This window comes from Echinops telfairi, unplaced genomic scaffold (assembly GCF_000313985.2).
Source record: "Echinops telfairi isolate 266 unplaced genomic scaffold, ASM31398v2 ScPeMD7_18;HRSCAF=68, whole genome shotgun sequence".
NCBI classification, from domain to species: Eukaryota; Metazoa; Chordata; class Mammalia; order Afrosoricida; family Tenrecidae; genus Echinops; species Echinops telfairi.
The window spans coordinates 42,485,639-42,498,689 of record NW_022103915.1 but is presented as its reverse complement, the minus strand read 5'-3'; the positions used below and the strand labels follow the sequence as shown (position 1 = coordinate 42,498,689).

Sequence of the window (13,051 nt, the reverse complement as noted above, 5' to 3'; positions counted from 1 at the left end):
AAATACGCTTTACACAATTGATGTGTGTATGGATTGGGATAACAGTTGTATGAGCCCCTAATAAAATGTTTAAAATAAAAAAAATAAAAAAAAAAGAAAAGCCTTCTAGGTACAAAACTTCAAGTTGATTCCAACTCCTGGCAACCCCATAAGACAAAGGAAAACTGCCCCAGAGGGGTTCCAAGCCTGTCACCTTTACATAGGAGCCCTGGCAGCGTAGTGAGTTATTTCTGCTGCTAGCCTCAATGCCAACAGTTAAAAATCACTGGCCACTTCTAAGAAAGATGAAGTTGTCTGCTCCCATGAAGATTTACAGCAACAGTTCTCAACCTGTGGGTCGCGACCCCTTTGGGGGTCCAACAACCCTTTCACAGGGGTCGCCCGATTCATAACAGCAGCAAAATGACAGTGATGAAGTAACAACGAAAAGAATTTTATGGTTGGGGGTCACAACACGAGGAACTGTCTGAAAGGGCTGCGGCATGAGAAAGGTTGAGAACCCCTGGTTTACAGCCTCAGGAACTCTAGACAGGGCCACTATGAGCCAGAATCCACTCAGGGGCAGTGCGTTTTCATCTTTGTGGAGCCAACTGTCACATCCTCCTCCCATGGAGCAGCTGGTAGGTTTGAACCAGCAACCTTGTGGTTTGCAGGCAAGCACTTCACCACTGTACCACTCAGGCTCCTTGTTCCAGGCACAAGCAACCCTGAATTACTTTAATGAAAGTGTAACATTACTGTAGTAAGACAGTCAGTCATACAGTATGAACTTTGGCCAGGTATGCACTCCACCACTCTGGGTATTCTGAAACAGTATCTGCGGTCACAGGACTGGCTTTAGGAAAGATCAACAGCGAACAGAAAGCTAAGGTGATGAATTTCATGAAGAAGCCCACACTTACTTACTCCTCCATAGCCACCTGGGGAGGTAGGAGTCTCATTTTACAAAAGTGAAAAATTCTGAGGGGTTAAATAACTGATCCCAGTTCACAGTTAGGATTGTTGCCTAGATTTGAACTCATGGCCTTTCCTAACATCAGCTGGTTCCCCCAAAATGGAAAGATGAGTTCTAAAGGTATCCGTGGCAAGAATGCTACCATAGTCCCCAAATCCTAAATATCCTGTGGCTAAAATTCTCTCAACCCAACTCTCTGTCAAAGTGGATCCTGACCCACAGCGATCTTAGGACAGGATAGAACTAACTGCCCCTATGGGTTTCCAAGACTGTAACTCAGTACAAGAATAGAAAGCCTCTTCTTTCTCCCAAGGTGTAGCTGGTGGTTTCAAATTGCTAACCTTGTGGTTAGCAGCCCAACATGTAACCACTACACCACCAGGGCACCTCTTAGACCCCCCTATATAGAAGGAAGCTTCAAAAAGCTCTGGAAAAATGAAACTAAAGATGATTTTTCCATAAACTTTTTGAAACCCCCCCTCATACAGGCCTTTATCATGAATGTGTTTTGAGTCCCAAAGGGGTACAGAAAGGGGTCTTGTCCCTCCCTGCCATCATGAGGTGTCCAGCTATTCTCTCCCTGCCATCATGAGGTGTCCAGCTATTCTCTTTGTCCTGTCCTGCCTCTTGGCTGCACCAGCTGACCTCCCTGGGGAGCAATGCCCAAAGTCAGTGTCACACCCACAGTAGCGCTGCTGGCCTGGGTGCCCCCAGGCCTACTCTCATCTCTGGGTGCTTCTCTCTTCCATCTCCTCACAACTTTCAGATTTCTTGAGAGGGGCAATGAGATGAGTCACTTGGTAAATCATGCTGGCATCGCCTATACAAAATTGCTCCAGCTCCCACTGGTGTCTGGTTACTACTAATGTAGCGGAGAAGGCACACACTCTGGTGCCAGATAGGTCTGGGGTCCCAGTGCTCGCTCTGAGAGCCTACGTGGCCCTCCAAGCTCAAAATACCCACCTAAGAGGACAGAACAGAACTGTTTCCTAGACTTCCCAGGGATGTAAATCTTTATGGAGATAGTCTCATCTTTTTCCGGAAGCTGGTTCAAACTGCTGACCTTGAAGTTAGGAGCCCCACACTACCACCAAGGCTCCACTTGACCATCAGTTAATAGGACGCATGCCTTGCTTGTGGTGTGGTGGAAGGTTTTCCAGTGAGACACCTGGAACCCAGCAGAACCAACAAGATACTTACTGCTTCTCTTCTTTACAAGTTGCTGAACTCTCCTTCATTAGCAAAGACAACCTGAAGCACTTCTCCTGCCATCTAGGGCTGTCCAGAAAAGAATGCTTTTACATAAGATACACTCCGCTTTACCACTGGTACGCCTCGCCTGTTCGCTCACTGGAATGTTTCAATTGGGACCGATAACAACTTTCAAAGCTATCCCTCTGGCGTATTCTGATAACTTCTACTTTCAACCATCTTCTAAAATTGTTTGATTATCAAAAAGAATTAAACATCAGGAGAGAAAAGCAGGAGAAAAACCTCTTGTCGCAGTTCTCCCTCCTACTGGGAGGGGTTATATGATACATTCTTTTCCTCGGCTCTGAGTGAGGAAACTGATGTCCACCATCTAAAGCAATGATTCCTGGCCTTTGAGGAAAGTGCTTTTGAGTGTCAGATGATCAGAATACTTTGCCCTGAAAAATATCAATCTGTAGAGAGACACAAAGTACTGCTGGAAACGGAAGAGAGTTAAGGGCCTCTGAAACTCACCAAAAGACCATAAGAGAAGAGAGCTTTTCTTTAACAAAGAACCATCTGTGTTACTACAAAAACTGGCTAAATTTTCAAATCAGTTTGCTTCTATACAATACAATAAATTCAAACACCTAGACAAAAACTCCCCAAAGTTAACTAATAAAGACCTTTGCCCATTCAACACCTCAACAAACATGGCTTAAACCTGACTCCTATTTCTGGTTGTGTCTCAGAAGCAAAATCACATACAAAGCCATGCTCCACACCAGCATAATTGCTGGGGGCTGGGAGGGGTAAATTAAGTCCTGAACCATCTACAACATTGTTTTTCAGTATCATCCTTTTAAAACATCTATGTTTGTGTCTGTTTTCAAGTACATAACACATTGGTATAATATATTTGCACATGTATAAGCAGATCCAGATACATATAAGAGGAATGCCCCAAGTTATTTTGAGTGGAAGCTATAAGCAATTACAGAAGTTTAGTTCCTACATAGTAAATATCTAAAATAAGTGTATCTAATGAAAGTGTCACCTGTGGACATAAAAGTGTCCACAAATGGAATTTCCCTTGAAAAGAATTACATTAGCTACTCTGAGTTCTTATTCCTGAAATGCACCGCCAGTCTGAAAGTGACATTAACAAAATAGTAGAGCTAATCTTGTTCTATCACAACTGGTTCTCCTTTCACCTTTAAACTCAGGACTCTCCCTACTCTGTGCTTTTCTTCCCAAAATGGAAGTAATCGAGATCATACACTAAAGGAATAAAAAGCAACTAAAAATACCCTGGTAGCATTTCCCATTTTACAGTTTTTCCCCAGTAATATTGCTGCAGTTGATATTCCTCAACCCCTGCAATATATTCAGCACTAGGTGAAACATTTTACTGCTTTATGACATGTAATCCTCACGCTGACTCTATGAAGTGGATTCTATTACTCTCCAATTTTAGAAACGAGAAAATCATGGCTTGAAAGTCACATAGCTACCAACAGTGGGCCTTGAATCCAAACCCTGGTGTATATGACCCAAGGGCCTGTACACCCACCCCTGAGGACCAACTGTCCTAGAAGATTCCTATGCTATCATTATCATTCAATAAAGATATTCACTTTTTGCTCAACTCTACTATTAACATAAAAAAGATCTAAAATCTTGACAGGTACAGGATTTAAAAAAAAATTTTTTTTAAGTGGTAAAACCAGGGTATCATCATTTACAAACAAGCCAAAAAACTACCGTGGCCTTTCAAAATACTGTTCTTTACTAGCACCACAATAATGAGTTAATATTAAGAGCCAACATTATTATAAAGTCTAAGTTGAAAAAGAAAATTGACACCCCCCCCAAAAATTATCTTGATCAAAAAAAAATTTGGATCTTAAAACCTACTCTGAAAGTCCATTAAAAAGTTCAGATAGGTTAGTTTCTCTTAAACCATATAGAAAGAAAGTCTAGTGACCTGATTAGCCTATAATTCAGTCCCCTAACATCAACTCCAAAAAAAGGGATTTCACTGTACTTAACATCTTAACGCTTGCAAAAAGGAAAGTGACAAACCCCAAAGGAAAAGCAACCACTCTTGAGATGACAAACGTAAAACCCAGCCCCTCTTCTCTCCACAAGGTACCACTTCTGTTTGTGGCCTGAAACACACACAACTGCTGGGACACGAAGGTACTCAGCAATTTAATCCTTAAAAAATCATCATCATCCTTGTAAGTGCATTTGCATCCAAAGTGCTGACAATTTTCTTCCAAAATTTCAGCCACTGAAAACCCTATGGAGCACAATTCTCCAAACCCATGGGATCGCCGTTAGCCAGCCTACTTGAGGGCAGCTAGTCCACTACTGTCTATACTAGTGTCAATCAGCAGTGTCCACTCATTTGCTAACAAATATTTATTGAATGCCAACAATGCAGTCACCATGATCTAAGCCCTAGAGATAAAAGGGACAAGATGTTTACACCTAAAAAGTTTATAGCCTAACAGGAGAGGAGAGGATGGATAACATACCAGTGAACAAACATACCAAGACTAATTTCAGAGTCCAATAAATGCAATCATAGAAACCAGAGGGTAATATTTTTTAAAGTCCCTGTGGAAGGTCCCTCCAGAGGTCTCATTTGAGCTGAAACATGAATGCTATAGTGTCAGAGGGAAGAAGTTCTAAGTAAAAAAGGGCCACTATACCTTTCCAGGAGATTCATTTGGCTTGATAACATCTCAGGGGAAACTCACATTACGATAAATTCTGTTAACACGTTATGTTTTATGGCAGAAGTTCAATATATATGTGCACACATCACAACTAACATGGTACTCGGAGAATAACAATACATCCCAATCTTTTAAATCTAAGCCAAAAGCTCAGAACAATGAAGGAATGAGAGGGCTGAATCTTTGAATATCTAATAAAAGCAATGACTTACCTCATCTAAAAGGACACACAGACACTTTACCTATCATTTGCAGAGGTTTTTGGAACCCTGCAGTCTGACTATGATCCACCTCCAACCAGAAATCCATGATTAAGTACAAAGCAAGCAGGATTACCAATTCAGATCGAACGGAATATGAGGGGGCTTCAGAGTTTGTTGAAAAATTCCATTATCTTTTCATTTCACTTTTCCGTGAACTCCTGGAGCCCCCTTGCAATTGCAAGCTGCTGGCCTTCTTTAAGTGATGAACAAGTCAGGACCATTTACAACTTCGTCAGGTCCACATGAAAGGCGGTATGAGATTTTTCTCTAGCTCCAGAGCAAATTGTTAAGATATATATCCCTGCCTAAAAGTAAATGAAATACTTAACTACAACTGTCAAAGTTCACACATGGAAATGTTGGAGTTTGGCACTTAATTTTTCCAAGATTTCTTACCAATTCTTTACTCAAAAAGAAGTATCACCACAGTGCTTCAAGGTTGACCTTCTAATGCCTCTCAACTTAAAAGTGTTCTTCCAGTTTAAGAGCAAAGCTCAATATGGTTATTTTTCTTAAACCGTACCCTGCCACCACCACCCTACACACACACACACACACACACACACACACACAAATTTAGTTACTACCTAAAGAACACACATAAATATCCAAGGTACAAATTAGATCCTTGATTCTTAACCTGTTTTGTTGCATCAGGCACCCCCTTTTAAGAATCTGCAACATGCTATCGAATTCTCCCCCCAAAATTTGGGCATACACATGTAAAATGTGTATATAAAGTCAACTAGTTCACTACATTGCAAAATCTCATACCTAATACACAAGAAAATGTGGACGGGTTACTTCTGAGACAGTAAGGAATTATGAAAATAGTATTGGGAGATTTTTTTTTTTACTAGTCCTCCTTCTGTAGCTTTTGAAATTTGCGTCTGACTGTGTTACCTATGAGGAAACACAGGCTTTCAACTTCTGTGAAGAGTTGCACTCTCGGAAACCCAGAGGCAGGTCCCTGTCCTACAGGGTCTCTATGAGTTAAAATCAACTCAATAGCGATGAGTTTTGGGGTTTTTTTGGGGGTTTTGTGTTACTTATTTCAAAACAGAGTAATTTTATAGAAAAAAAAAAAAAGATGTCACACTAGGTAATCTAGCAGACCACCAATGTAAATGGTGCAAATCTCTAAATAAAGATGCTTAGAAATAGCTGGGCTACTAAATTCAATGTTTGCACGTTTATTTATTTGAATTCTGGGGTTATAATGATTCATCACTACGAAACTATGCTTGCACTTGTTTCTGAAATTCCAAGATTTCCATGTTCAACTTTTTGTTAGGAAAACAGAAAAAGTCAAATAATAATTCTATTTTATCTACTAAAAATTTCAGCGAATGCAGAATGGCTAGCTAGCATTTGTTGGAAGGTAGCAATCACACATGTGTTCATTATTATTATCCTATTTTATAGACAATGAAACCCTGGTGATACAGTGGTTATGTGTTGGGCTGCAATCCGCATGGTCGGCAGTTAAAAACCACCAGCAGCTCCTCGGAAGAAAGACTGGGCTTTCTACTCCTGTAAACAGTTACAGTCCCGGAAACCCACAGAGGTTGCTGTGAGTGTGCATTGACTCAATGGCAGTTAGAATATTTTATTGACAAGGAAACCCGGGTCTTCAGGAGCTAACTCATTCCCAAACCAGGGGAAAATGGAATTGGCAACGCTCCGACACCATGGAACACTATCACACGGAAGCAAGAAGGGTGATAAGCACCTTGAGAATATTGAGAAACACAGAAAAGGGAAAAAATTCTTGAGAGAATATTATTGATTTTAAAGACTCTTTAATGGATTGTGATAAGAGTTGCATGAGCCCCTAATAAAATGATTAAAAAATAAATAAATACTCTTTATATATACATATATAAATACACTTTAGAGCATGAGCTGATCCTAAGAATTTGGAACTATATGCACCTTCTTACTTTATATTACTCAAAGCAGATATGGATGAACCAGATGAATTATCCTACTCAACAGACAACACAAAAGCAGTTTCAAATTAGAATTTTTAAAGTCTAACAAATCATCACTCAAAAAAGAACAAAAAAATGTAAGCTGAACTTTAAGCCCAAACTTAAAATAAAAAAAAGAAAGGAAGGAAGAAACTGCTTTCATTAGAGGAACCCAAGATTAGCAATCGGAAGATTCTAGCACCAAGAGGCAAAGAGTTTATTGTTGCTGATTGATGCCTCCAGTCAGCATAGCTTTTGGAATATTTAACACTGAATGCCCAAGCTACCTGCAAAATGCCTAAAAAATGTAGAACAAATTGTGAGGCTGGAAATAATGATGCCGCCTTCATTATAATTTCATCTTCAAAGAATTGGTATTTTCAAAACCATTTCATTCAAATCTAAAGTTAAAGGATCTTTCAAAGTCAAAGAAAGATGAAAATACAGCATGGGAGAACATCCACAGTCCTCTCACCAGATACTACTATGATTTCTCATCATTAGAAACAGGTGTGCACACACATGCATGTGTCTGTCCAAACGTTTGGTGGGACTGTCAGTGTTGAGTGATTTGGTTTGTCTGAGTGAGTGGCTCCGCTAGATAACTGTCAGAGCTTGCCGCCAGTCCCGCTGGATAAGCACCAGCAAGGCATCCTCATCCTTTCTTATCAAGCACATCAGGCTCTAAACCTCCACTGGGTTTTTAATCACTGAAATCAGTGAGAGCCCTTCAGACTCAAAAATCTTAGGACTCTTAACAAAGTCTCTACCTGCTAAATCTATCCTCCATTTTCATTATGCACAGTTGGGGGGAGCAGGTCACGATAGCTTACACAGAAGTACATGTTAATGCTGCCTTCTATAGAAAACAGCATCAGGAGCACAATCATCAAAACGCCACCCTGCCTATTAGAGAACATACAAAACAGATGAAGCGCTCCCTTCGCTTTGTGGTACAGTTCCGTTGTGTTACAGCGACCTTTGAAATCTACGATTTACAAGTCTTACCAGTCACATAGGAGACACACAAACATTCAGCTAATGACAATAAACACAGGAGTGATCATTACTGAATGCCAAATTTCTGCAGTTTCGAGAATTATTAAAAAGATGAGTTGTATACCGCTAATTATCAATTATTGTTTACATAATCGCTACTTTCAAATTTCCCTGGGAAGTGACAAAAGGCATTGAGAGCATATATTTACCTATTTCTTTAAGCAACTCACAAATTTTAAATGTAACTTATTGTGTACCCCAAATAAAATGAACTACACTACTATCTAATTCAGTTAGAACAATACTATAAACTATTCAAATCATTAACCATCCTTTGGCAAGTATGTATAATTTATTCTCATCTCTCCTGCAGGAATGAAGGAACAGTAATTTCTAAAAGTTGGTAAGAAGGCAACATACAAATAAAATTAATCCACTAAAAGACATACCATTTAAGAAATTCTTTGCCTTCAACATAAAAATCAAATGCAAATACATGTTTCTAAAGTCTATGGGTGACTGGATTTCTATAGAGACAGACCTGGAAATGTAATGCATAAATGATTTCCAAAATATTTACCCAGAATGTGCTTGCTATTCAAGAATCACTCTTAGCCTAAAATTAGACTTATGAATATATCTATTATTACTTGGTCTTGTTGCTCTCCAATTCTCCAATATGGCGAAACGCTGAGCAAGTTCTCAAAAAACATATCTTGAAAAGTAGATTCCTTGGAAATTCCATAATGCAACTTGACTTCATTTTAAAACACGGGGGAAGGCTGCAGCAGGGGGTCATGGACAACAAAGTACTACAGCACATGCCCCAATCCTGCTCATGACCCAGAAAACCAGTTTAAACACTGGCAACGGATGGTCAACGGAGTGCTCATTTACATGTTCACCCTTTTAGCAATGATATGTTAAGTTCTATCTAATCCTTAAAATGTTTAATTTACTTCCTGCAAATAAAATCCTCTGCCAGATACAGATGCTAATAGCCATACATGTCAACTATAGTCAATAAATTACTAAAGAAGTCAATATGCCAGCCAGTTTCGCATGTTAGTTTTAGCCCTAAAGTGTGTCCCTTTCCTTTTTCTGCCAAAGCTTCATACAGACCATTCACTTTTACCAGCAAAATGTGGAGCCAAAATTGTCACCCCATAACTTATTAGAGTTCAACTATACTATCCAGTACGTAGATCATCTTTATAGGAATCAAAATTCATTTCATTTCCACCAATTTGAGGTTTTAACATTGAAATGTTAGTTGTTGTTTTTTTAAAGTTCATAGGGGAAAAATAGAAGTTTAAAATGTCCTAGACTACATTTTGATGACCTTTTCCAATCAAACTCCCAGTTTTTCCTGTAAAACCGTGTGAATTCACAGAACAATTATGGAAATAGATGTCCGCAAACCAGGTTGTCAGATTTCCTCCCAGCCACTAAAGTGAATCATGCTGTCCATGTCTCCATCCTCCCCACTCTGACAAAAATGCACCTTAAGAGGTGAGTAGTCCAATAGTGCACACAACATAAAAACGGTATTCTCATACAATTCAAACAATGCCTGTTCATAAACAAGAAGCAAATTAACAAGGAGCTTCAAAATGTATAAGCACACACAAGTAATAGTTTAAGATCTAACTGGGGTGTGGTGGGGGCCGGGGGGGAGTTCTCAAAACATCCTGTCCACCTTAAAAGCTGCCCTTAATTCATCCTAGAGAAAAACAAGTGTGGTCATTGTTTATCTTTTCACCTATCCAAAAGCAAGAAGGCATGCAATCAATTACAACCTCTCCCCCACCCCCTCAATTTTAAAAAATAATATATTCTTTCAAACCACTTTCTAGCTGTAGATCACGGTATCATCTCTACCGGATCTACATCCTGTGAGGAAGAGCGCACCGTTTGTAGTTGTCAGTGCTTGTCACACAACCACTTCGATGTCCACATGAGAAGAAATGAAAAGCGCAGGCCCAGGGAGCTTCAAGATTTTCTTGGCCTTCAGTTTTTCTACTAATCAATGTGAGGGAGTCTCCTGATAATTAGTCCATCGCTATTCAGATTAAAGTGGGCCCTTTAAAAAGGAGAATGGATACCTGGTCAGCCAAGCAGTAACTTCTATGTGTCTGGAGCCTCTTATACCCTCAATTGGCAACACAGAACTTGTAACAGAGATGAAACTCGACAAAAAGGGAAACTATGTGTAGAGAAAGATAGAGTGATAAAGAAGTTCATCACCTGCTCATAAACCTTACCTTTTAGCAGCGGCAGAGGTGTTAACTCAATAGGTTTGCCTTGAGACCTAAACTGTGAGGAACTTTGCGACCTCTTCTGTCTGGCTTTTCTGACGGACTTCCGAGAAAATCCGTCTACTTTATCCACTGATGGAGGAGTAGTTGGTGCTGAGGACATATCCCTACTGAAGAGAAAAAGGAATCATAAACATATTCCCAAGAAAGCACACAAGTGATTTATACAAAGTCTAAAGTATTCATAAACAATATTCGTGAAAATGGAAAAGTACACTAAAGAAATTTTTTAAGGTCGCATGTCAATGGAGAAGCATGACTATTCTGGGGAAAATGGAAGCTCATAACCAGGATGTAAGCATCACTCTAACGCTGTCCTACTCCTCTGTTACTGTAAGTATTAAAGACGTTCACTTAGACTTGAATAACGCCTCTAAGCCCTTTGTCCCTGTTTTTGTAACTGTAAAGTTCTTCTTATCCTGAGATTCCAGAGATAATTGTGGAGCTATTCTGAAGCTGGAAAACTTTCATGTATATATTTTCCTAAAGTATTTAATATTACAAATGGGCTCTGGGGCTGAAAATCTTAATGCACTTCAAGAACCTTCACCGATACATCATCATAGCACAGTGAAATGTATAATTACTCAACTATCTGAACACAACTTTTAATGCAATGCTGTTAGCTATGATAAACTGCACCCCACTGCAAAATGAGGACAGGCTAGATTACTTTAAACAGAACTCATAAAAGGCACAATTAAAACCATTTCAAAGACGTTTTCTTTTTTGAATGGTCATCTTAAGTTATTAAAACTTTACAAATAAAACTATGATGAAATCATGTGCCAAAGTTGAACTAAAAACATAAAGTCACAGCCTACTTAAGACAACTAAGTTGAGTTTCCTTGAGGTTCATATCTTTAAGTTCATCATCAAACACTCACTTCATTCCATCGAATTGGATTTTTAACCCTCCAAATTATTACAAGAGGGATATTTCCTGAAAGTAATAAGCACTGAGCTCAATTTCACTTGCTAATTTAAGCAGATGCCATCAGTTCCACGGCACTGAGATTCCATGCAAGACTAATAGCAAGCAGAAATAATTTATATGGGGGAAATGCTAAAATGCAATTACTCACCTGTCCTCTCAATACATAAGTTATTGTGCGTGTGTGTGTGTGTGTGTGTGTGTGTGTGTGTTTTAACTTCACACAAAGAGGAAGGGAATGCTTCTGAAACATGCGAACACATGCGAACGTAAAAAGTTACTTAAAATTACCTGGATTCTGAAAAGAGTAGGTAGGAGTATCTAAAACAAACAGAAAAACAAACAAAAAGAATACATAATGTTGAGGTTTGGAATTCTTAAGTCTTGTTTGGTTCTGTTTCTTGCTGAGTTTGTTTCAATGAGGCTTTAAAAATATCTACCTAATTTAACCTTGTATGTAAGGTCTCATTTCCCAACGGGAATTAAATGCAAAGAATGGCTATATAAAATGTAAAACCACTTCAAAATGTCATGATGACTGCATCAGCGAAAAGCTCCACATCACATTTTCATGTTGTAAATTTGGGTTCGCTTCACCAATCTGGTCTGTGAATTATTCAGCTTTCATTCGAACCCTACCCTAACCTTAGCAACACCAGGTTTCAGGGACTCCTGCCCCTCCATCTCGCTGAGGTGTGTCCTCTTTACTCCTCATCTTGCATCTCTAAGGACTATATATAGGTAGCTTTCCTTCCTTTTTCGTTAATTCATTTGCCCCTAATGCCCGCGGCCCAGAAGAAACGTCAAGGATCTCAACCCTAGACGCTGCAGACCTGAACGTGCAGCTGCGGCCGATCTGTGCAAAGCCACCGGGAAACAGGTTTCACCCCGAGCCAGGGCTCCCGGAGCTTTCCCACCCTCTAAGGCTTAGAGGGAAGGGGGCACGGGGCATTTCCAGGGCTCGGGGAGAATCCAAACTGGGAAGAGGGTGCGGGGAGGAGAAAGATAGGGAAGGGGCTCGCCTGTAGGGATGCTTGCACATTTCCTCTGCTCCCACCCTCTAGCCCCAAGCCCAATAGCAAATCCTCCTCACTACACCAAGCCCCGGGTTCTCCCCACCACCGACCATGGGCAAAGAGGGGCAAGCATGCACCTCCAATCCCAAAAGGTGGAGAAAACAGAGGGTGAGGGAAGAGTGGAACGGGAAGCATCAGAGGCATTTCCAGGTAAATCAGACAAGTGGCACGGGCGCTCCTCTCCTGCACGCCGCCCCGTTGCACCCCTCGCTCGCCCAGGCAAGGCCTGCTAGGGGCCGGCGCCCCTCGGGTTCCACAGGAGGTTGGGCAGCAGGGAAGGGAGCGGGCAAGCCGCGGCGCCGGAGGGACGAAGTTACCTTGAAGCTTCTGGGGAAGAATCCGAAGATGGTCTGTGGTTTCGAGGGGCAGGAGCCGGGCGAAGGGGCCGCAGCGGGGGCGGGCAGCGGGCGGCGGGGCCGGGCAGTGCAGGGGGAGGTCGGAGCAGCGGCGGGGAGCCCCGGGCGACGGCTGTCCGGCGCGGCGTCCCTCCGGTTCCGCGGCGGCGGCGCCTCTAGGCCTCACGGCCGGACCTGAACCTCAGCTCTCCGGCGGCAGCGGCGGCGGCCTCACGATCCTCCCCCGCGGACCCGTCCCA

At 41.2% G+C, this 13,051-nt stretch overlaps 1 protein-coding gene across 5 annotated transcripts in view; it reads right to left on the bottom strand.

The window, feature by feature from the left end:
* The window catches only part of PPP2R5E (protein phosphatase 2 regulatory subunit B'epsilon), a 158,823-nt gene extending 145,787 nt beyond the window's left edge, over nucleotides 1–13,036 (bottom strand). For 2 of the 5 annotated variants that reach the window (XM_045287806.1, XM_045287809.1), the window contains exons 1-3: nucleotides 12,774–13,036; nucleotides 11,672–11,701; nucleotides 10,393–10,556 (exon numbers count right to left, since the gene is read on the bottom strand). In XM_045287806.1, coding sequence (XP_045143741.1) covers nucleotides 10,393–10,549 — 157 coding nt within the window. In that variant the 5' untranslated portion in view covers nucleotides 10,550–10,556; nucleotides 11,672–11,701; nucleotides 12,774–13,036. Of the gene's footprint in view, nucleotides 1–10,392; nucleotides 10,557–11,671; nucleotides 11,702–12,773 lie in introns of those variants that run through there. The other 3 variants (XM_004698643.2, XM_004698644.2, XM_045287807.1) reach the window with 3 other exon arrangements.
* Between the last annotated feature and the right edge of the window lie 15 nt (nucleotides 13,037–13,051).